Source organism: Aythya fuligula, chromosome 1 (genome assembly GCF_009819795.1).
Source record: "Aythya fuligula isolate bAytFul2 chromosome 1, bAytFul2.pri, whole genome shotgun sequence".
Classification (NCBI taxonomy): Eukaryota; Metazoa; Chordata; class Aves; order Anseriformes; family Anatidae; genus Aythya; species Aythya fuligula.
In genome coordinates, this window is record NC_045559.1 from 202,857,734 (window position 1) to 202,881,550 (window position 23,817).

The 23,817-nt window shown below is 41.8% G+C and overlaps 1 protein-coding gene across 6 annotated transcripts in view; it reads left to right on the forward strand.

The window, feature by feature from the left end:
- Positions 1-23,817, forward strand: part of TENM4 (teneurin transmembrane protein 4) — a 554,777-nt gene that overhangs the window by 222,741 nt on the left and 308,219 nt on the right. For all 6 annotated transcript variants that reach the window (XM_032196280.1, XM_032196305.1, XM_032196313.1 and 3 more), the window contains one exon: positions 4,053-4,322. In XM_032196280.1, the coding sequence (XP_032052171.1) occupies positions 4,053-4,322 (270 nt within the window). The remainder of the gene's footprint in view (positions 1-4,052; positions 4,323-23,817) is intronic.

Sequence of the window (23,817 nt, forward strand, 5' to 3'; positions counted from 1 at the left end):
AAAAGTCCTGGAAGTTTCTTAGCAACCTGCTCTAGGTGTTCCTGCTTGAGCAGGGCCCTTGGACCAGATGACCTCCAGAGGTCCCTTCCTCAATTGGTCTATAATTCTGAAGCCTCTGACTGCTCAGGTGTCCTTTTTTCTTTGTCATGTGCCTGCTCTGTCATGAAGTCAACAAAGATCCCAAGGCAGAAGATAATCAAGGAAGAATACTACTGTCACACTGTCCATCAGGGCTACAGTAAAACCTAAGAAGCCTGGAGGAACTATAGATGGCCTGAAACATCCTTGACGTTGTACATGGCCTGCAGGCTATGGGTTTGAGACAGGGACAAGCTGTAGTATTAAAAGGGTGGCAAAGAGACACTTTTAGGACTCCATTTAGTAAATATGGGTCAACGTGGGCTCCGGAGTCCTAACTGACATTCCAGATATTTTCCTTTTTATTGCTAGCCTGAAGTCAGGTGCAGTTACATTTTTGATGCTGTTGTTGCCTAAGTGAGGTAGATTTCTGTCTGTTGCTATAATCTCATAGTCTCATTTTCATTTTTCTGTAGAGACACGAGTAACTTAGTTCAGAAACCAAGCAGGGTTTCACATAAATTATTTTTAGAAGTCCATCGAGAAGAGCATAAAATGGCAGAGCAAGTCGAATGGAATAGGCAGCATTCCAGACAATGGACATAAAAGAGCTGACTCTGACTGCTCTGAGCGCACCCACTGCTGTTTAGAGAAGCTGATTCTCCAAAGGGAATGCATACAACTGCACCAGTTTAACTTGGGGACTGCTTAATTTCACTCTTCAAACACCATGCAGTTGTGGTTTTGGTGCAAAACTCATCTTTAAGGCATTCCCAAGGAAAATGACTTGCAGAAGTCTCTTAGGGCACATAGTCTTGGTATTTGTATTTCAGGAAAGTTGCAGCAGGCAATAATTAACAAAAGGGGCAGTAGGTGTTGTAAGTAATAGTTTGCAGTCATAAAAAGAGTTTCCCTCTTAGCAACTCTGAAGTACTTCATCCTCTCTAAGGAATCTAAGAAGTTATAAAGAAAAGGAAACCTTCTAGGTCATTGAGTTTGCTCACTTCATACAATATATTCGCCATGCAGGGTAGATGTGAATTAGTATAGGTCAGCGGTTTTCAACCTGAGGGTCTATGAGGCCACACAGGTCTATGGACTTCTCCTAAGAAGTCCACAAAAGAGAAATAAGAAAAGCCAGTCTATTGACAGGGAGTATAAATTTGCTATACAGACACTCATAATTCCCTAGGAAAAAAAAAAAAAAAAAATGTAGGATACTGAAAAATGCTAAAAACTATTGGTATAAATGGCTGAAATTGATTGAGAGGTTAAGGTTAACCACATCAGGGGGCTGGTTCTACTTCTGATATATCACCCACAGGTTTTTCATTTTATAATTTTCTCCCAGTTTCTCCTGAGAGTCCCCAAACTGTTCTGAAGAATGATAACAATTACTCTGGACTTTCTGTGCCACATTTTCCTCTGGCAGAAAGCCATAAATGGACCTCACTTTGTGGTGCTTCTTGGGCTAATGCCAACTGAAACCAAGCCTTATTAGCTTGCACGACATCAACAAAGCAAAGTGAATTTCTCTCCTGCATTGGTTTGGAAGGCAGAGGAGGGAAACATTTCAAATTGACCAAATAAATTCAGTAAATAAACAAGTCAGCATTTAAATGGTTTTAGCTAGAGTGTGAGTGCCAGCAAACGTGCAAGTCAGCACAAGAAAAAATAGACCAGATCTGAATTAAAAAGTCTCAGATATTTATTATCTTCCTTTTATTGACTTGAGTTCTTCCAGCTTAAAAGGCAACAGTGAGCATAGAATATGAAAATCGATGCATCTCCTGCTGTTTATTGCAAATAAATTTGATTTTCAGTTAATTGTAGCAGTCATTTTTCATAATTTATGAGCTGCTGTTACTGGAGAGTATCAGTCACGCTGCATGTTGATGTGTTGGATGATGTGGAGTGTGGCTTGTTGCAGGGGAAGGTGGAAGTCACCACTGGTGACTCAAATGTGCAAGCAAAAACAAAACATGCTGTACTCCAGTTCTCCACATAGGAAGATTTGAAAACTATCCCAGCTTTGCCCAAAAGTCAAAACTGGAAGAGTGAGGTCTCTAGGGATTTACTACTTCTTTGCTTTTGTAATTTAGGTCAAGTTCATTTGTTACTTCATGCTGTGGAGTGGTAGAGGATGCTCCCTCAGACTTGTTTTGCAGCCAAGTTAAATGGATTAATCTGCCACAAGCTTGCACTATGCTCCCCAAGCAAGGCTACAGGGTTCAACGGATGTGTGAGCCCCAAGCATCCTCATCTGTCCACTCTGTCTGAAAGCTTTAATCTGTTTTGGTCAATTAAGAACGTGTGAAGTTCATGAATGCTTTATACAGTTTTAAGTGTTATCAGCTGTAGATCCATAATCAGCTGAACCGTGGTTGTTTCCTCCTGACGTCAAGCAGTTCCTTTACCAAACTTTATGTTGAAATGTTGTCCAGTCCCGTTATTCACTTTGCAATCAAACATCTCCTTCTCTCCATTCCCTATGAGATGCAAAGTCACTGGAATGAAAAAAGCACGGTAAAAGAGCAGCTGATCATTCTGTGCACGTGTGCTATAATGTGAACCCTTCCCCGCACAGCAGGGCACGAGGACAAGCCAGAGTGTTTCCACAAGCATGAAACCAGACTCTGGAAAAGTAGAAATCTGACTGTTTCTATTGGATTCATGTTTTCCACCATGTGATATTTTACATCAACAAATAAAAACGCGAGGAGAACCACATGCTCATGTGGTTTTGAGCACGGAGAGAAGCATAACTCAGTTTTGGATACAACCTTGAGGCTGAGGCCCAGACCTGCGGAATGAATTTCAATGATGAATAGATAAGAACTTTGCTGTTCTAAGTGAGGCTGGGGACTGAACTGTCCTGGAGATCAGATCCAGCTTGTAGAAACACATCTGAGCTACAAACACATCTCTAAAACTGAGTCTGGGGCTTGCACATGAACTTGGCGGTTTGGGCTCAACAACTCTTCTGATTGCAGGGGATTTATTTATTGAAATAGCAGGAGGAAGCCAACTAGACTGATTGTGATCAGCGGTGTTGGTATCTGGCCACAGTACAGGGCCTGATGCCTCCTACCGGTTAATAGATAAAGTTCCTTAATCCGTCTGACCGAGGCATACTGTAACAGGAGCGGGGCACATTGTGCCACGTTAAATGCACGGTACAGATAAAGGCACTCACAGGTGGCCAAAATCCTTTAAAGACATTCAGGACTGCAAAATAAAAGAGTGCATTAATAAATAAATATGTATTAAAATAGAGCCACTAATTGCTCTCCCCAGCTCTCTCATGCAACTTTCTGAACAAAGCGTGCTAATATTTGAAGACTCCTTCACATCGATTTGGTCTGATTTTGAAGCTCAGCAGGTAACGAGACATGAACTCAGGAGTCATTTTTCAGGTTATATTTTTAGTCAGCTAAACAATGGCATCTATTTGCAGCCAAATAACCTCCGCTGTGACTGTGTCAGAATGAATGGCTAAACTGAGTCAAGTTGAGAGTGGTCAGCCAGGGGAAAGTGAGATCACCCAAGGAAATTTAAATCCCCAATATGTAATTTCATTGATTTCAAGGAGCAGAACTCACTCCAATTTCCTACTGTAGTACAGTTGCAAGGTATATATGTATACATATATATTTTTAATCATTTCCCATTTTGCTTTTTCTGTTTCTCCCAGAGTATTCCATCCCTCTTTACTTTCAAAAGTGATGATTTTATTGAGCAAGCCCTGAGTTTTAGTCAGAGACTAGGTTCCAGAGGCAGGAATCCAGCTGTTTTTTGGTCTTGGCATAGCCACTTGGTGTCCCATTAACCAACACCATGAAACAGGGCAACCTTTCCTATGATGATGGAGGGTCTGATTTGAAGACAGAAGATGAATGGTTCTGCCATTTGACATGTGCTAGATGAAACTTTCCCCTATTAAAGAATAACCAGGCTGCTGTGTTTTCTCCCAGGAGCCAACTTCTCCTTGCGAGAGCTGGGTCTTGAAGACGTGACACCCACACATGGGACTTTGTACCGGACTGATATCGGGCTGCCTCACTGCGGCTACTCCATCAGCACTGGCTCGGATGCCGACACGGAGGCAGACGTGGTTATGTCACCCGAGCACCCTGTGAGGCTTTGGGGACGCAACACCAAGTCCGGGCGCAGCTCCTGCTTATCAAGCCGGGCCAACTCCAACCTCACCCTCACCGACACAGAGCACGAGAATACCGAAACCGGTAAGTGCCATGGCAGCCTCGAGCTCGAGCAGCAATGCCACTTCTTGCCACTCCACCTTAATCTTCCCTAGTTGTATTTTTTTTTTTTTTATCAGACTCAGTGAAAACACTCTTCTAATAGCCCCGTGTCGTGGCCTTTTGTACTGTCCTACAGAGTGTTTGTTAATAAACTGCTGGAGAAGCTCCTACTTATTTATCACAGCGACAGAGATCATTAAGCGGCTGTAATACTTTCCCTGCTTTTTGTAGCGACCTTTCAGACAAAAAGCATTTAAATCTCCCCTCCCCTGGCTGATGCTGCTCTTATCTTTGCTACAGATTTTCGGGGCAGATAATTTCCTTCTTTTCCTCGCTGGTTCCTTGACAGGAGCCGTTTCATTTATGTAAATCGGCTGACTGCTCTCTGAAGGAAAACGGTGGTGAAATATTTTTAGAAGCCTTTTTCTTCGTGAGAAATAAAAGCTGAAGGTCACGAATTTTTTTATCTTGGTAACTTTGCATCCCCAGCTGCAGGGACTCCTGCATGCCTTTTGTAAGTCCTGCGAACCTTTTGGTCAGCAGTTCTGCCAAGCAGTGTAGGAAGGAGAGAGGATTTTGATTCAATTGCAGCTTGACCCAGGGGTTCACACAGCCATATATGCCTTTGCACCTTTAATTCAATTATGGCACAGCCTGCTTCTTAATATAGCTGCTGCGTACAAGTCATCGGGTGCTTGAGCTCAGCTCTGAAAGCTGATGTGAAATGACTGCATTGCTTGTTCTCGTTATGCTTTTTGCCACAGTATTATAGTGACAAATGATGATAACTTTTCCTTTGGAAGCCATGACACAGTGAGACATACACCACCCACATGATTTTATGTTTAACTCCAACAGAATTACAGTGGAATCTTATTAAGTTTCTGTTCAGTGATAATGATATATTAGGCAAAGTTCAAAGATAAACGACCTTCTATTTAATGGATGTACAGAAGAATTTTCTTCAAAATATATCTTTATGATACGTTTTTTAAAGTTTCTTGGTGTAGTATCTTACAGGGTTTCACTCAGTAGGACAGGCAGATTATGCAGTGCCAGAGTTTAGCGTTTTACTTCCTAGCCTTGTGTTTTCTTCAAAAGACAGAGGGATATTTGCACACTCCCCAAAGCAAACACCTTGCACTTGCGTCCTGTTCCCTTGTCTCCATGTCCCTCTCCTGCGGTTTTATATAGTGGTGTATGAGCAGCTGTGAACCTATCCCATACATTTTTCTTTCCATGCCTCCTAAGAGAAGCAAACCACAGAATTTTAGCCTTTTTTTTTCCTTAAGAGAGAAGAATTACATTAGCTACTGGAATCTTTTTCACCGGTTTCCGTAATGCTATCTCTACATGTGCAAATGCAACTTTGTACCTACAGATCACTTACAAATGAAATTATATTAGCAACAACACATTAGCAACAGCACATGCCTTGAAAGGCTTTAGTGAAACTAATAACAGAGGAAGGAGTGCTAATGTCAGGACCGAGACAACCTCCAATTCCTCTTCCCTTAAATTCGATGACACACTAACCATTTGTTGAACTACCATAGCAATTAGAAAAGGGAAGACAGCAAGGTGGAGAGCATATCTGCAGGATTTTAAGTGCTGTCCAAACATAGAAGTTTATTTGGCATTTGCAGTATAAGGTATTGAGTATTTTGAATGAGAAAGTCTATATCATAGTCAAAAATATAAAATCTGTGTAGTATAAAAATAATCTAGAGAGGGATGGTGTGCAGAATCTAATTGTGTTGTTTGTATTGACAAAAAATCGGGGTGGTGGAACACATAAAATGCAAGGGAAAATATTGCAACCCAAATCATGCTGTTAGAGAGCTTGAGCTCGTACTTGAAACAGACTTCCCTGGGAAGAAGGGAGGAGATAAGAGACATCAACCAGATTCAGGTGAGAAAAAATTGCCCAGAGCTGTGGAGAGACACCTAATTTCAGTGTAGGGACTGCAGATGAATTGGGGTATAAATGTATCTAAAAACAAGCTACAGAAGAAGAGGAAAACACGTACTAAGGACAAAATCTTAAGCCTTCAATGTATACAGATAAAATGCGGACATCTTTATTTTATAATTTCTTGGCACAGGTAAAGGTGTGACAAACATTTGCAAACAAAGCCCTCACAACCTGAAACCTGCTGCTGGAGAATGTGAAGCCTGGGATACACGCAGAAATTCTGTCTAACAAATTGAAAGGTAGCTCTGTCACTTTGCACAGAAGCAGTGTTACTGTGGGCCCTCCGCAGCTAGCTATCACATGGGCTATTTTGAGAAATCCCAGATTTATAGGAGAAATGTTTTCAAGAAGACATGAAATTTTGCTAATGGCAGCATAAAGTAACATAATGCTATGACTCAGTTTACAGGATACCTTTATTAGTCAATATTAATTGTTGACAGTATTGATAGAAGTTATAGCCTTTAGCTGAAGTCAATATAGAGCTTTATGAACCTGCCATCAATAGAAGATTTTATGGGGCCCATTAAACCAACTTTTCCAATGAAGGTTAACGTCAGCGATTTTTATGTTGTTCATTATTTATCCAAAACGAATAATCAGAATTTGCTTCTGATGTTTCTAAATCCACAGCTGTCGAAATGCAATTCTACCAAGACATTCGCCCTGTTCTTAGAAAAAGAGAGGTCTGGCTCCCTCAAAAAGCAGGTTTGCTTTTATTTGAGGAGTGGTGATGCCTTGAAGGAACAGATATGCTGCTCAGTAAATGCGGCCACAATCCCCCTCTCTGTCTTTAAGGAAACCGATGAAGTGGTCTGGTTCCATGGCATATTACAGTCCATAAATCACTTGCACAGGCAGCTGGCATGAAAAGCCATGCAATGTTTTATCTAAACTGTTCCCAGGCTTTCCAGGAGGTTGAATACTTTTACTGGGTTAGGAGTTTGTTTTCACTGAACTTAGCTTGAGTTACAACCCTGGCATTGCACTGAGCTCAGATCCTGCACACCCAAAGAGCCCCAATGGCTTCTCCTTGGTTGGCCAGTGTTTTCTGCTCATCCTGGCTGGTCACTTGGCAGAAAAAGGGGACAGAGGGGACAGCTTAGATCACCACAAAATCACCACACCTCATCCTGAGTAATGCAATCACTCTGTGCTGCTAATGTAGCAGCCACTTAATGAAGCTTAAAGGGTTATTTTGCAGCATGATCACCTAGGCTAAGCTGAAATTGTGAACTCATATCAGCAGTTCAGGTCCATGCACAGAGAAGTGTTTGAGTACTGAACATCTAAGCAAAGAATTTAGGAGAACTTTTTTCCTGTGCTATTTCACACGGTTTCTCAGCAAGACTAATTCAAACAAAAGAAGCTCCTGAGGTGGTCATTTGGATCTGAGCCTGGCATCAACTTAACTGGTGTCACCTTAGGCAACCCTGAACATGCTTTGTTCTGATTTGCTCTGCTTCTTTACTATAGATAAGAGAAAAATGGAGGAGAAGGCAGCAATAGTTTTCCAGAAAATGACTTATTTTGCAGCAATTCAGTCAAAAGCAAAATATTTCTAGTCATAAAGACATCCTCTTAGAAATACAGAACCACAGAATAATTTATGTTGGAAGCTGTGCTTAAAGCAGGGCTAACTTTAAGGTTAGATCAGGTTGCTCAGCACCTCATCCAGTTACATTTTGGGTATCTCCCAGGTTGGACAGTCCACAACCCCTATGTCCCAGCTCTGGTGTTGACCATTCTCAATGAGAACAACTCTTCTCCTTGGAGGTAGTCAGAGTTTCTACTGTCCACTCTCTCTTGTTCTCTCACCATGCATTTCCAAGGACAGTCAGCCTTTATCTTCTGTATATCCCCACACCTAAAATAGTTAAAAGACAGCTACTACTCCTCCCTTTAGTCATCTCTTCTCCAAGCTGAACAAAAACACCTTGATCATCCTCTCATAAAAGGTTTGTAAGTAGTAGGCACTGGCAGAGGTAGTCAGTGAAGTCAGGGGAACTCCAATTCTAAAAGTTTTGAGGAGTAAACCAGACACATAGCTGCTGGTAACCCCCCAGATTGGATGCTGCCTCAGTCAGAGTGGTTGCACCTGTTGGCCCCTTGAGCATCCCTTTGTCCTGTTTGTAGCATTGCCAAGTTTTCTTTGGTTTCAGGGGGCATGCAGGACTGTTCTGTCTGGGATTTGAGAACCTTGTGGTTTTGTACTGTCTAGGACACTCTTACCAGATGTAGAGTTGGACAGCGTTTGTTGGTAAGCACCCATGAAACAGGCTCTGAATATCTCCTTCTGCTCCATAGGGAAGGTCCTATCCTAGGCGCTCCCAAACCACTGTGAATCACGCTAACAGTCTCCCGATGGTTCTGAGCACGAGGTGGGCAAAAAATACTGGTATTTCCATACCTCTCTCCTGCCCCCAGAACAAAACAAAGCAACACACACACTTTTCTGTCTGCCTTCAATGTGATAAAGAGCTTACTGGTTTATCCAGGGCAATTCCTTCAGGAACACTTTAGAATGTGTCAGGAACACTTTAAAATGTGGTCAACCACATTTTAAAAATTTGTCTTTCTGAAAGTGGGTTGCTGCCCTTTTTTTATTAAAAAAAAAAAATACAATTTAACTTTCAGCTATTCCAAAGAAGCCGAGGCAATCTCAAGATTAATTTCATTTTTAATCAGGGTTTCGTGCTAATTTCCACCAAGGCATGCAGTTGGTTAAAAGTGAGAAGGAGCAGGAAAGAGGGGGAGCGGTTTCTTCATTAGCAGGACAAGTCAGCGGTGATTAATGCTCTGTACATGTGCAGAGTGGAGCTGATGTTTCTCTCTGTCGTCATCTCCTCTTGGGAAGAATGTGGGCAGTATCAAGAGGCCACAAGGATCTCACAGACAGGATGAGTAACTTCAGATGGCTTGAGACAGTTCAACCGAGCTGGAGATGATATAGAACTAAATACTCAGTTGTGATATATTGTATGAAGAAATTATTGCAGCAGAACTGTTGCTGAAATGTGGAATTTTCTTATCTAGCAGACTGAGAGATAAGTAGACACAAACTAAAATTCCAAATGTCACCACCCTGGAAGCCAAAATTCAGTCTGCAAGACCTTTGTTGCTAAATTGTGCTGTGGGTCCTTCTTTCCATCTTAATAATTCAAAAAATATATAGGAAACATATGCTGCTGCAAACAATTCTGCCTGCATTTCATGTGTGCAAGAGGAGTGAAAATGGCATTGCTGGGACTCAAATCTCTCATTCACCTATGAACTCCATGCAATTATCACTGTCCCCAACATTTCCACCACTCATCTGTTGGTCACCTCTGTTTAGGAAGAACAGTTTAATCGCAAGGTCCATTTGTCTCTGGTGTCACCTCTGAAATCACCAGTCAGTCCCAAAAGTTGTATGGTGGCTATAGCTATCGAGACTCTTACTCACTTGGTGACAAGATTAAGAGTACCAATTCATTTTACACTGCTGAACCCACATCCTACAGAGAGAAATAATTTTTCTTTTAGTCACTACCGTTCTGAGATGCATTTAAATGAGCTCTAAAGCTGTCAAGAAAACAGCCAGCCCAATATCCAAACCTGCTCTCCAAGCTTTACCAACATGACTAGAAAGGTAGTGAATGTGTTACTGTTAATTTTTGCTTTCCCATCAAAAAAAAAAAAAAAAAAAAAAAAAAAAAAAAAAAAGCCTTTCTGGAAAATTCTCATATGCTTTTGTAGAACTGAAACTCACTGGCAATCAGAAGCTGGAAAGCTCACACGATAGCTCTGCCTATTCTACCATCGCAGCCCCAACTCTTGGCCATTTAATTGACATAACACATGATTTAAGGAGCATTTCTTGCGGTAACCACCACACTTTCTGATTCCACACTGCTAAAGCCATTATTGCTGCTGGAAGGAGTGCTTAAGAAACTGCATAGGAAATTAGGACTTGATAGAAACAAATGCTCATAGAAGATATTTAGAAACACAGGGGTACATTACAGCAGGAAATAATTAAAGACAAGTTCTTCAAGCAAGGAACACCAGAGAAACGATATAATTTTATTTCTCCTGGGTAGTTAAGAAGCCTAACTAATTCTTCCACTTATTCAGTGGTGCCTGATACAGACCTTGCTGAAGCCTTTGAAAATTTCTGTTGCTATCAGCAGTGGTAGATCAGGTCCTAGGTGTACAGTGGTACCGTGCTGCTTTGGAAAAATGGTCCAAGTGCCAGCAAGGTGTAAATCCCAGTACTCTTGGTTAAATACAGTGCAACATGCTGTTCACCACCAGGTTTCTTGTATACATTTTGGCTTCTTATTAAATCAGAAAGCTGTCCCAGTCATTAAGCCACATGCTCCAAAATTTCATTAACTTTTTCCGAATATTCTCTCTTCAGATTTTTTTTTTTTTTTTACAATAGCTAGGGGAACCTTAGGCAAATGGTAATTATTTCCGTGTATATTTCTTTTTCTCTTTGGTTGTCTGGAGCTTATCTTCCTAATGCTGTCTGTACATGTTACTAGGAGCCTTACAAGGTATTCCTAAATAGCTCTGAATGTCTGCACAGGAAGGAGTTTTGCTCGGTCTTCTTTGCCTTCACTTCCCTGCTTCCCAAACCGTGTTGACCCAAACCACTGGCCCAAATTGCAGTTCAATATATCAGTGCAATTAGCGGTGCCAGAATTATTGTGTGATCTTAGCATTACAAATTATTTGTTAATACCCTAGTTGATAATCCATGGTGACTTTTCTTTTTATTACCACATTTTGCTGAGTAATTTCCTTTCAGGCTTCATGCACTCTATTGTTAATATTGTTACCGTGGTTGCAGTAACATCTTTTTTTTTTCCCTCCTTCGAATTAAATAGTGCATTATAAAGTACTTCCAGTAAATGAGTGTGCGCTTCAGACATGCTTCTTCTGCAAATCGTGTAGGCATAAATATGATACTCAGACTCTGGAGAAAAGAGATTTAGAAAAAAAATCATTCTTCAAAATAAATAATTTTTAAGAAAAGAAATGTGCTGTGAGCTCTGTTTTCTTAAGCTTTCCTTATGCTTTTTGAGTAGGAGAAGACAAGAATAAATTAGAATTACCAGGTCAAGATCAGGCATCTGCTGGCTGTCATCTTTCACTTGCCTCCTATCAGTTGTAACCTTAATATTAACAAGATGTTTCAGCTTGAAATAAAAATTAGCCAGAGCCGTTAGCACTAAAGATCCAGCATCAATTGTAGAAGATAGGGAACAACACTGGAAAACTACAAAAATGAGCAGCAGGTTCAGAAAGGGATTTTCACTAATCCCCTTCCCTGTTTCAGTTCCTTGAAATTCTTACGCTGCTCTTTTCCAGGTAGGATTTGCAAGCAATACCCCATTTTGATATCACATTGGGATTGCTTGGGTATTGCAGCCTACTGAAGCTGCCTTCTAGAGAATTCAGAGACCCGATGATCAGTTGAAATGTGAAGGTCAGGGGAAGGAATGTGCCTTCAGGTCCTCCAACCGTAAAGATACTAATATTCTTATGAAGAATATTAGTCCTAAAAAGGAGACTTTTGCTATATGACCATCCCAAATGCTACATTCTCCAGTAAAAAATGGCTCCCTTGAAGGCTGTTATGTCTTCCTTTCTTGTGATCCAACTTTCTAACCACGGACATCCTTGATGATGGATTCCTAATGCCCTGCATTTTCTGTCCTCTTTTGTCCTTTTCAAACATTAGCCCCGAGATTCTTCTTGAAAGTGGAAAGGTGAGGTACCTCCTTACTTCTTCAGAGGAGTCTCAGAGTCTTTTACCCTGACAGGATGATAAATTGATAGGGTTTAGGGCAGCAGACCCTTAATGTCCCTCCACTTTTAATCAACCCTCTGTCCACTTGGTGTAAAACAGCCTTTCAAAGCAGGAAAGAAGGGGATGTCACTGTCTCTCAGGCAGGATTCAATGCACCCAAAAGCTGAACCTCCCTTTGTTACCACCTATCTTGCCCCAGGGACCAGAGAAGAAACCAACAGCATCCATGCTTCCACTTTAGGGGATGAAGGTAGGCAGGATTAATCTGAGTTTAATAATTCATTTTCTTCATTAGTGAACAATGTCTTGATTTTGTTCCTCAGTGAAGGGATTCCCACTGATTTTAGGGATAATCTATCTCATCACTGGTCTGCTTTTTTCTACAGAAAAAAAAAAAAAAACATCTTTCCATGTATTTTTTTCCATAAGTCCCATAGAGAATGTATTTTCTTTATTGTTGCAATCTGCATCTGAAGGGATGCTGACATTAAAGCGCTTCACAATGGGATTCAGCTGTAATGAACTGTAGTTCAATACAGGTTAGTGTGCAGATTTCACGTTATTATTATTGTGATGATGGTGAAGCCATTAAGTGGGAAAATAAGGTCCAAACTCCATAAACTCGTTGATAGCAGGTAGAAACTATATTAACAGGTAAGAATTTACTGTTCTTTTCAATTAGGCTGCTAATTTTTGTCCTTTCCTTCGCCATTTTAAACTGCCTTGTCATGGAGACTTTTTTTTTAATGGAAAATAATTGCATTTAGTAACATTGCTGGCCAGCTGCCAAGCATTCTGGAAGCAAATCTGGGCACTTTTATATATATATATATATATATATAATTTCCAAGTGCCACAAATAATTCCTTGTGGTGTGAAACACCATAGGAAGAATACAGCTAGGGTCATCAGCAAAAGCCCTATTGTTCTTTAAATAAAAATACTTGGCTTCTATCTCTTTTTGGGGTGGGATTTGAGTTTGAACATCGGTGCTTGGGGCAGGTTGGACTTGCAGCTTGATGTGTGTTTGGAGCAGGATTTTCCTTGCAGGGCCAGACACTGGCTTCATCCTAAGCAAACAGTCAAGCCCTCCTGGGACAGATGAGAGAGAAACAATGTAGGGGAAAAAAATTGAATGATTATAGGGGAAAATAAATCAAAGCAAGGAAAGGGTGAAGGCTCAAAATGGTCTGTTACCTACCTCTGTGGCCAAAGGATCCCTGCCCTGCAGAGTTAAGCCTGCTGGTTAGCATGGACCAGGGAGCCAGAGCTTGTTTTCCTTTGCCTTTTCCCCCTTTTCTGCTTCAACACAGTTGTGTAGGGGTCACACATACATATCGATATGCCAGCCCAGCCTTTCAAAGAGGTACAATGCTATTTCCTGCTCAGGGAAAAAGGCACACCAGGGTTTCTCCCTAACCTGACCTTTCCAGATGCTCTTATCTGTATTTCTGAACTCCCCTTCGGACCAGTGCACCTACTTCTAGGAACAGCATAAAGTGTTAATCCACATCTGGTCCAGTCTCTGCCAGCATCCCTAGAGGTATCGTGCTTTGTCTTCAGCAATGATCTGTCTCCACCCATGAGCAGAACAAAATGAGAGGAGAGAAAATATTATTTTGGTTTTACCCATGCCTGGAGGTGTGCACTGACATCCAAATAAAGGCTTCTGCCATGAGAATTTGTTCATTAACATCTCATTGCTTTATTTCTCAGAGGCTTTTGATTAACTGTTAGGCAAAAATGCCATTTTCTTCAATCCAGGGCAGTTATTGAAAATACAAGGCTGCCCTAGTTCTGTAAAGTTATCAGTGTTTCTTTGAAATGCCCCTAAAAACTTTAATGCCCTAAGACAATTTGGTTTGGTTTGTCCTTCCCACCACAGACCACTCTGAAACACAAATATAAAAAGATTTCTAATAATGCCTATCCGATGTTCATGTAGATTAAATATTTTATAAGCATAATGTTGTTATGGACCATAACGGCATTTAGGGACCAGACAGTCCAGGACTCAAAGGGCTGCATTTGGGTGGGCACTGGACTGCAATTCAAGAGAGTTAGTCCATGGCTCTGCTACGGGCAGTGCTTAACCTTGGCTGTATCATTTCATTTCTCCTTCTCTGTATGAGTTCCCTGTTATAAATGGACAACTGTTTGTTGTTTTTTTTTTTCCCTTTTTTCCCCTTTTTTCCTTTTTTTTTTTTTTTCTTTTTTAAGTTGTGAACCCAAATACTTTCTAATCAGACATGTGGATATAACAAGAAACACCACCGCCGTACTCCACTTCTATCCATTAATGTATTAAGTGAATTCTCAGCACTGAAATGTTCAAAATACCAGCATAGGCAACCCCTCAAACATGCAACAACTGTCTTAGGAGGGGGCAAAAAGGCTGAGAAATGTGCCTTCTCCCCTCGCAGCTCTCTCTGCAGGCGAGACCTTTTCATGCCAGCTGGCAGCAAGCGCAGACCTCTTCTTGCCGCTGTGTTTAATGACCTCCGAAGTGCTACAGGGCTTCCATGGCCAGCTTCAAATGTGGCAAAGCAGAGCAGAGCTTCCTCAAAGCGACGGCTTTCTGCCACGTTTGGAAGCACAGGCTTTGATCGCTGCCCCGCTTTGGTCGCTTTGTAGTGGGGGAGATGCTTTTTTTAAGTTTAATTTAAGCAAAGCACACGTTTCCTCTTTTAACAGAGAAACTGCTGAAAATGAAATGGGGAATTATGACAGTCCTGACTAAGGCTTAAATTCAGAATAATCACTTAGAGACTTTAAGTTATTCTCAGACCGTTTCCAAGCTGCTGTGTCTTAACTGCCGAAGTTTTAAGGAAAAGCAAAGTCCTTGGGCAAGCACCTAGAACCGGTCTGTGGAGGTGCTAAATCAGTTCCTGACAGCAATTGCTTCTTCTGCAGGTGGAAAGGGAGATTTGCTTCGCATCGAGTCACTCAAGTAGATCTGCTCAATGAGCGTGTAGAGAAGTGAGAAACCCACCAGCAGTTAAGGAGAAGGGGAAGGGAAGATCTGCATGAATAAAACCGAGGCAAGATGTCTTACAGCTAAGTCTAGGGCACATTAAATTTGAGTGACAACTGGTTGAAGAGGTTCCTAGCTGCCACCCTTTCAAGGGTTCACCATCCCTGCAGTCATGCCACTATAACATGGTCTGACTCTGATTTACTCCCCAAAACAATATGATTTAAAGCCTGTCCTTAAGGACAAGTATCACCATCCCACACGCAGAGGTTATTTGACCCAGGGCAGAGCAACAGAAATCTCACCCAACAGCAAATCCTCCTGATTTGGATCAGAAAAGGGTCAATGGCTGAGGCGGGGCAGTGAAAGCACCTGGGAACTATTTAAGCCAGCATTGCCAGCCAGCAAGAAGCATTGCTCAGCTCTCTTGGAAATATCCCTCCGTTCCAGCTCCCCAGCGACAGCCAGCGCGTTCTCTTTGTTTTCTCTTTGTTAGTTCAATTCATTTTCTGTGCAAGACTTATTTTCTTCTCATATCTCCAGCAGGTTCGAGCACTTTTATTACTCTCAGTTTGGGAGGAGGGGGGGTGAAATTATAACTGGATTCCAGTTGCCATTTAAATGCAGCTTGACATGAATTCCAAATAAATAAAAAAAAAAAAAAAAAAAAAAAGAAAAGAAAACAAAAAAAAAGAAAAAAAAATCCAGCAATCATCTACTGAATAAGAAATCTGTTGTTCACCATTTTCTCTTCATAAAAAATGTAAAAAGTAGAAATCTGAATAAATGCATGCTAAACTATATAATTGCTGAAATAAATATGTATAGATATAGGATATTCTTTGATTTAGCATAAAGAAGCAGCAAATTATACCAATCAGTGAGAATCAACCAGTTTTAAAAGAAAATAACTGAAAAGCACAAATGCAAAAACAAGATTAAAACTGATTATTTAAATCAAGATTCTCTGTTTGCTGGTTTAAACCATGATTATAATTTAAATCAAGCTGCCCTGCCATGAATAGTTTAAGGACAATGATTTCTCCCTCTGACATTACATGAGGATTCGATAGCCAGCAGAGCATTGCACGACTTGTAAGCGTGGATGTGCCAAGCCTCCATCTCCAGCCATGTTCTTTGCTTGGTTCTGGTTTGCTTTAGGTGTTTGAAATGGGCAAGTAGCAATCCTTGCCTGAAAGAATGCAAATGTGGAAACCCACCCAAAGTCTCCGGGATGTTTTTATTGCTTTGGGGAGGGAATTAAATGGATGCATAGCTGCTATCTCAGAGCCAGGCTGTGGTGCTGATTCCCCAGTACCACAGGGCTGGAACAGCAGCCCTAGCCCCATCTCAGAGTGCTAAGGGATGCGACTCCCTGTCCCCCAGGTACCACCGTTTTGGATAATTACATTTCACTTAACAAAACTCCCTTTGCACCTGCAGTTGGACGAGGTGTTTCTCCTCCATTAAATTGCTCTGTTTTGCTGCTCTGCTCCACCGAGCAGCTGTTAATGTTCCACCCCAGAGGTGTCTGCAGTTCAGCGATGGGTGAAATGATTAAGGCTAGCAAAGCACTTGATCACTGGGAATGAAAGGTGCTACATAAACATACTCCATTAGTTTTATTAATGCTCAACAAAGCAAACTTTTCCTGTAGCTGGTTCTGTTCCTCCTTGGTGTTTAACACAATGTGTTCCCTCCAGGAGAGTTGGCAGGTAAACTCGGTGTCAAATAGGGAAAGGGCTTAGAAGTTCCACCTGATGTAGTTACAGAGAAAATAGGTTCTTTCATGCAAATCAGGCTCCAGGCTTTACTCACATTATAAGTTTGGTTGACAACGAGAGGATGACTTAGATGGTTGCAGACTTTGAGTTGTGAATGGCACCACCTCAGACATACAGGTAAAGGATGACATAGACATTTGTGCAAAGAGAAAGTCTATATTTATAAGTCATACACCTAAACCAGACTTGTTGTGAGGACAGAAGGGGACAAAGCCTTCTCTCCTTGTTCCTCCCTTGGCCCAGGGTCGGTCAGCCCCACCTGAGTGCTTTTGGGATTTGAGTGACCATGAAGCATGGCTCCCCTTGAGGCGAGTCCTTGCCATTTCTTCAGCACAGGTCCCCTTCCTCAGGGACACTGCCTGCCCTCAAGCCCAGAGAAATCTTCTTTCTTTGGTCATTTTCCTTCTGTTGGGGCTGTGAATCGAGAAAGCAGAAGACAGAGATCAGCTCACAAAATCTACATGGCTCCTATTTAGGCTGAATGAGGTATTTTCATAACTCCCTTTGTTGGGGGTCACATATGTTTGCACAGGGGTATCTTCTTTCATGTGAGCTGGCAGGGAACCCACTGGCTCCCAGCTAAATTTTGGATTGTGAACCCTCTTCCTGGTCCTAATAGTTCTCAGGACTTGTGTGAATTGAAGCACAACCCTGGTGACACATCAGTGGACAGTCCTACCTGTGTATATAAGTGGATGTACCAAGTCCTTATTTGGTGATAAATTAGCCATTTTTTTGACAAAAACAAACAACAAAACATATTGCTGCATTAATTGTTGGATAGAGAGTTTCTGGGACTGAAAGGATAGGCACTGGGGCTGTAGGTATTGGAATTCAATATAATGCTTTTCAAAATTTTAGTGATTATCTAGAGGAAAACTTAAACTCATGGCTGCTAAAGTGTGTGGATGTGAAAACTAAATGGAGTAGTAAAAAGTAAATAAAAATCTGGAAGGACAGGGCCTAAACAGACACAGATTAATACAGGCAGATGCAGTGATCTGCAGCTGTACGAGCAGAAAGCTTTTGAGTGCAGCAGGGTGACAGCCTGGAGGTGTTGGCTCTGTAAAGAGTCCTAGGGTCAGGGTGAGCAAGTTTCTCAGCAGCATCCGCATGAGATGCTCTTGGTGTGTTTCAGCTCACGACTGGATGTCTTGCTGGAAGGCGAGCAAAAGGAACAGAGCAGCTGGGTGAAAGCAGCTGTGATTTAGACTGACTTCTGTCTGTAAACTGCGTGACTGCAAAAGTTCACTCTTCAAAAGTATATTTGAGAAGGGATCAGTGCTTTTTACTATGGAAATGTTTAACCACCTCTAAATAAAAGCTTTATTCAGGAACTTTTAGGAAGAGCCATGGGCTAGACTCTAAATCCATTGCAACCCCTCAGTCACTCTTATCTCAGTGGCTCTGGACGTTTGCACTGTCAGCATCAGATTGTGGCTGGTCCCACACATATGAGTAAGATAAAAGATTCAGGAAGCATTCCCAAAGACATCCTGGACACTAGCATCTATTATTGACCCTGACCAGAACCCCAACAGATTAATATCCCCATAGACTATGATGAACTGAGTCCTAACCCTTCTTTAAGTTCTTTTCTTCCAGTATGTCTCACTGAAATTAATGTTTTCCAAAACTTTAGTGGTCTTAAAAGCTATGTGCTGTTTATCTCTTTCCTCCTTGAACTGGATTTCATTAATTCATTCTTGGCTTTGTCTAAAGTTCTTGCAAATACATTTTGCATCCTTCAAGAGAAGAATGTCCAGACCATAGTAGAGATGGGGAGATGTCAATACTCCTTTTCCCCGACAGACAGAGCAGATAGATTCTGCAGAGGAATCACTCGGATGCTTTCTTGGAGAAACTACTAAAAAAATCTCTCCCAGAGCTGCTTCACAGATTGATGTCTTATCGATGGTGGCATGTGGGGGTTGAGAGGATAGAAGGGACAGATGGTCCATAAGGTTCCTTTGAGCTACAGCCAGACTCAAAGAAGAAAGAGGAAGATTGGTGAATTTCTGGAAGAGTTTATTTCCTCCTTGGACTTGATCAGGGTGTTGAAATTCATCCAACAGACTCTGTAAAGCCTTTTGGATTCTAAGAAGAAGACATAGATCTACAGCCTCATTATTGCTTGTTCGGCTGTTAAACAAGGGCTGCAAGGAAGGAGGGAGACAATAGAGTTTGCTTCCTTCCTGTGTATACGAGCTCCTCTCCAATTGGAAATTTACTGATAGGGCTGTTCTGAAATAATTATTTCAGCATCATTTCTTTTGGCACAAGTATCACTCCGATCATTCTGATTCCACGTAGAGAGTTACTTCAAAACGAATATTTCCAAATTATTTCCCAGGAATAATTATATTGTTACATTGCCAAGTCTAGATAAACCTATGAATAGGATTCCAGAATAGGATTTAAAATTAATTAATTAATTAATTAACAGATTCTTTATTTAACAGATTCTTTTAAATGTTTTCTAAAGTATGCAGACATACTTTGTACTTGCAAAAAATCCTGTCTGAAAACAAGTTAGTGAGTCCATTTTCCAGTAGTTTGAAGGAAGAATGCTAGGAATTACAAGGAATTCAGCAGGTCACTAGGAAGGGGTACTCAATATCACTCTGTTAGGGGAGCTGATAGAGGAACACAAGGAGCTAACTTGTGGAAGTCCTGTGCAGCCATGTAGCGAGTCAGGAAGAAGTCATAATAATTGCCACAAACCACATCCAGTGTCTGGATACATGCTGCCCTCACGAAAATGGTATCCCTTGAACATGACCCCTGAGCACGAGCCCAGCCACCACTCCAATGTATCCAGTCCCTGAAAAATAAATAAACAAATAAATAAATAAATTAAATGGCTTGACCTTGCATTGGGGTCATAATTCCCATAGTGATTGCATGAAAGGTTTCAGAGGCGGGTGGCTGCAGCGTGTTTTACACAGCTTCGGGAGGAAAAAAATCTGTTGCATGACTCAAACTCATCCAGCATCTCCTCAGCGTCTACAGTTTCTACCACTCAGATTTTGCATTCAGTATCTTTACTCAAACAACTCTATTTCCTCCCTCCCTTTCTTCACCTTTATTTCTTCCTGATGAGCAATTCAGACAGCAAACTGTTCCTCTTCTCCGTTCCCATCAGTGACTCCATTCAAAGTCCTGCCCATGTTCTTATTTTCTTGGCAGAGCTATATTCAGTGAACGCATTTGTTTCTCTAGCTAGAGAACAAAAATATCTGCAAGCAAACTCATTTCCCTTCTGAACTGCTTAGGAGCGTAGTGCTGGGAAGGGGGAGGAAAGTGCTTTGTCAAGTGTTAGTGGAACAAGAGAGACATCTTCTCCCCCCTGATTTCCCCCTTTTATTATTATTGGGAAGACTCTGTTAGTCTCTCAGTTCCTTGGGGACTAGAAACATCTTGAAAAGATCTTTCACGCAGGCAGATAACAAACTCACTGCAGAGCTGCATCAGAAAGGGAAAAATTACTTGCTAGTAATGATGTTTATCACAATCCTTCCTCCTTTCCCAATTCTACAAAGGAAGCTATCTCTCATACAAAGGCCAAATCTGGTGCTTTTTTTTTTTTTTTTTTTCCTGGCAAACTCCCTGTTGTGTCATTTCAGCCTGGGTAAGCTTGACTGATTGGAGTTTTACCTAAGCAGTGTGTTGAGGGAGAAACTACAGAGTGGGCCGGTGTGATTTATATGAGATAGGCCTGAGGTGATAACACACACCCCAAAATAAAAAATAAAAAGGTCAGGTTGCTTCTGCTCAACGAATTATGCCGTTCCCAGAGGTGAGCAGAATCAGTGAAGCCCCAGCCTGATGCTGGGGGACTCGCACTTCCACCGGACTGAACTCCTCAGCAGATTCCACTCAGCTTTTCATCCCACCAGGACAGGAAAACACAGTTACATGGCACCATCTGTAGCTGCTTTGAAGGAGGCTTTGATTTCCCTTGCTCTGCATGGATGTTAAAAATCCCACAGTACTTTAATTTGAAGGTTGACCTGGGTGGTTTTTATCCTCAGGTGTCTTTTCTCATATAGCTAGCACTGAACCAACTGGCTCCTACCCTCAACATTACAGGCATACACATTCTAGAATAAGAGCTACATGCATGATGCGTAAACCTCATGAAACTGCAAAGTGAGGGCATGCAAAGTATACTTGTGTGCATGGACAGCTGCAGGCTTTGTTACAATGCATTTCCAGTCCTGTTAATTACATCTGCTTGATGTTGCATGCTCTGTCCACTTAGTCATTGGCAAGACTGAGACTTGAGCTCAGGGGTCTGACACACAGACCCTTGGGTCTAACCAAAATGTTTTTGTGATGCTCAGTGAATAGGAAGCGATCTGGTGTGCCTGACTCCAGCATTCACAGAATGGCAGCGTATACCCATAACATCATCAGTCCTGGGGATGGAATTTATGAGGCTGGAAAAAAAAAAAAAAAAAATCTTATCTCTCTGATTTACTGAATTCAGGGAAAAGGCACCTGTATATCAGCTGTCTTTTCCACAGATGAGAAGAGAAAAGGCACTCCAATGTAGCTGTTAATGAAAATATAAGCACTGCTTTATTTGCTTAAGGTGCAAAGTAAATGACTGCCTTTAAGAAGGTGTCCACCTAGTAATATTTCACCTAATGTCTCATTATATGATGATTGAAGTATCCAGGTCAGTCAGGTTTAAGATGCTGAAGACCTTGTCAACACAGTTGACAATGAAATGCAGTTTTTCTGGGACATTCTCAGGAACAACTAAAATGATTTAGCTGCATACGTTTGAAAAAAAATCTAACCAGCTGCGGAAAGCAAACTTCTGGAGACTCACCATTTAGTCTTCAGTATCCCCTGACTGAATTTCTTAATAAACATCAGAGTGGAGCAGCTGCACAGAAGGGGCAGGCATATAGCAGACAAATCCAAAGAGGTCAATATATATGTATATATTTTTATTATTATTATTTTTGAGAGCTTCTTTTTCAGAAGAAAGATGTTTCTGCTAAAAAATATACATAAATATATGACTTTATAATAAGAGTATGTAGTTCATTACCCTCTGCAAATTAACCATATCTAATCATATATTTCCTAAAAAATAAAATAGCACGTTGCATCTGTTCGTCTTCATTCAAATACAAACCAAATATGCATGAGTACTGTAGTATAAACTGTTCCATCTGTTTCCACGAATGTATAGTCACGCTGGTCACCCACACACACACAACAGAAGGGTCTTTGGCTCTCAGCATCTGTCTTTGCTGAAGATCTAGCTCTGGGTAACTGCATTTTGACTGGGAGTAGCCAAGCTGGAGCAAGAGCAGCACTGCTGTAAAATGCCTCTTGAAATTTGGTGTCCGTGGTGCTGTGGTCATGGGGAGTCCCAAAGCTTTAAGATCACCGGGGACAGATCTTCTGTTTTTTAGCACCACTGTAAAGCTGAGCTTCATCTTAAATTCTTAAAGAAATGGTAAAATAAATCGTCTGTCCTTGGTGGAGGGAATTGTGGGGAGATGCTGGAGGTCAGGCATTACTTGAGAGGCAGAGTGGGCGGTGGGCAATGGTAGCAGGCAGCAAGTTGTGCTGCCCGGGGTTTTGTTCCGTGTATAATTTTGAACAGAGCACTTGAAATTTTTATTGCACTGCCATGCTTGAATCGAGTGGTTTTGTGTGTGACGGGGGTGAGATTTACAAGCAAAGCTGAAGCCGTAGTGCAGGTTAGCTTTGTGGCTATTTTTAGAAAACACGGATTTGCCATTCAGCTTGTGCCAAGGGCACCGCTGTTCCCACTTGCTGCTGCCCTTTCCCTCTGGCCTCCACATCCCAGCCGCTCACACCTGAATTGCTGCAAAATCAGGATGGGCAAGGACTCTCCAAAAATCAGCTCCTATGAACAGACCATTAACTACTCACATACAGCCTATTCCTGCATGGGAAGGAAAAGCTGCAGTCCGTAAATAGGAGGCATTGAAGACCCTGAAGACTCGTGAAACCTGGAGACCATCTTGGAGCTGCAGCACCCAGGGACTGTGAGATGACTCTGGAGCAACCAGAGCAGTTCGTCAGTATCACAGGCACAGCCATTGTCCAGAGCACTTAGCTTTGCTTTGAGGAGCTCAGAAAACACCCTGAGAGGTCACTGTACTGTACCATGTCTGCATATGCTGGCCAAGTACCAAGAGGGGTCTCAGGTCCAGCTGTGCTGAGCAAAGCAGGCACATTCAGAGTTATCTAGTCTTCTCCAAGACACTTTTCTACCCACCCAAGAACACAGCCCTTTGTCTGATAAATGCAATCCCCATTGTTTTCTCCAGTTACCATCTTCACTTACATTTCCAGCAACACAGCCATTACATTTGCAGCTTGTTTCTGGGCAATCAGGATCCTTCTCACAGCCTGCTCTTGCACCACTGACAATGCAACAAAGCAGACAGCGAAATGGCAACTTCATAAAACACCACCAACTCCCCAGGTTGTGCGTGGACAGATCCCCCTGCTCGTGACAAGCCTGCAATAATCCCAGCCTGAAATAACAGCAATGTGGGTGCACCCCAAAGGATTGGGGACCAGCTGGAGCTAGCTGATGAAGAAAGGTGCCGCGGAGAGAGATCTGTCCCAGCTGGCCACTGGTGCCAGCGCTGTCGTTTTAATTAGCTGTGTGTGTATATACAGATATATAATACACACTGTACCTCTTTATCTGCTGGATGGGTTCACTAAATATATGTCAACTGAAATTACTTTAGAAAGAGTCTCAGCACTCAGCTTCCCACCTGCTTCTCTACGACAGCTGCCCAGACTCTGTAAAACACATGAGATCAAAGGCACTGTGGAGCTACAGCACGATGCTATTATTATATCTAACAGATGAGCAATCAGATCTGAACTGACCAGGGACTGAGCATCTGAAGCAAGAAGAGAATCCTTTGGGGACA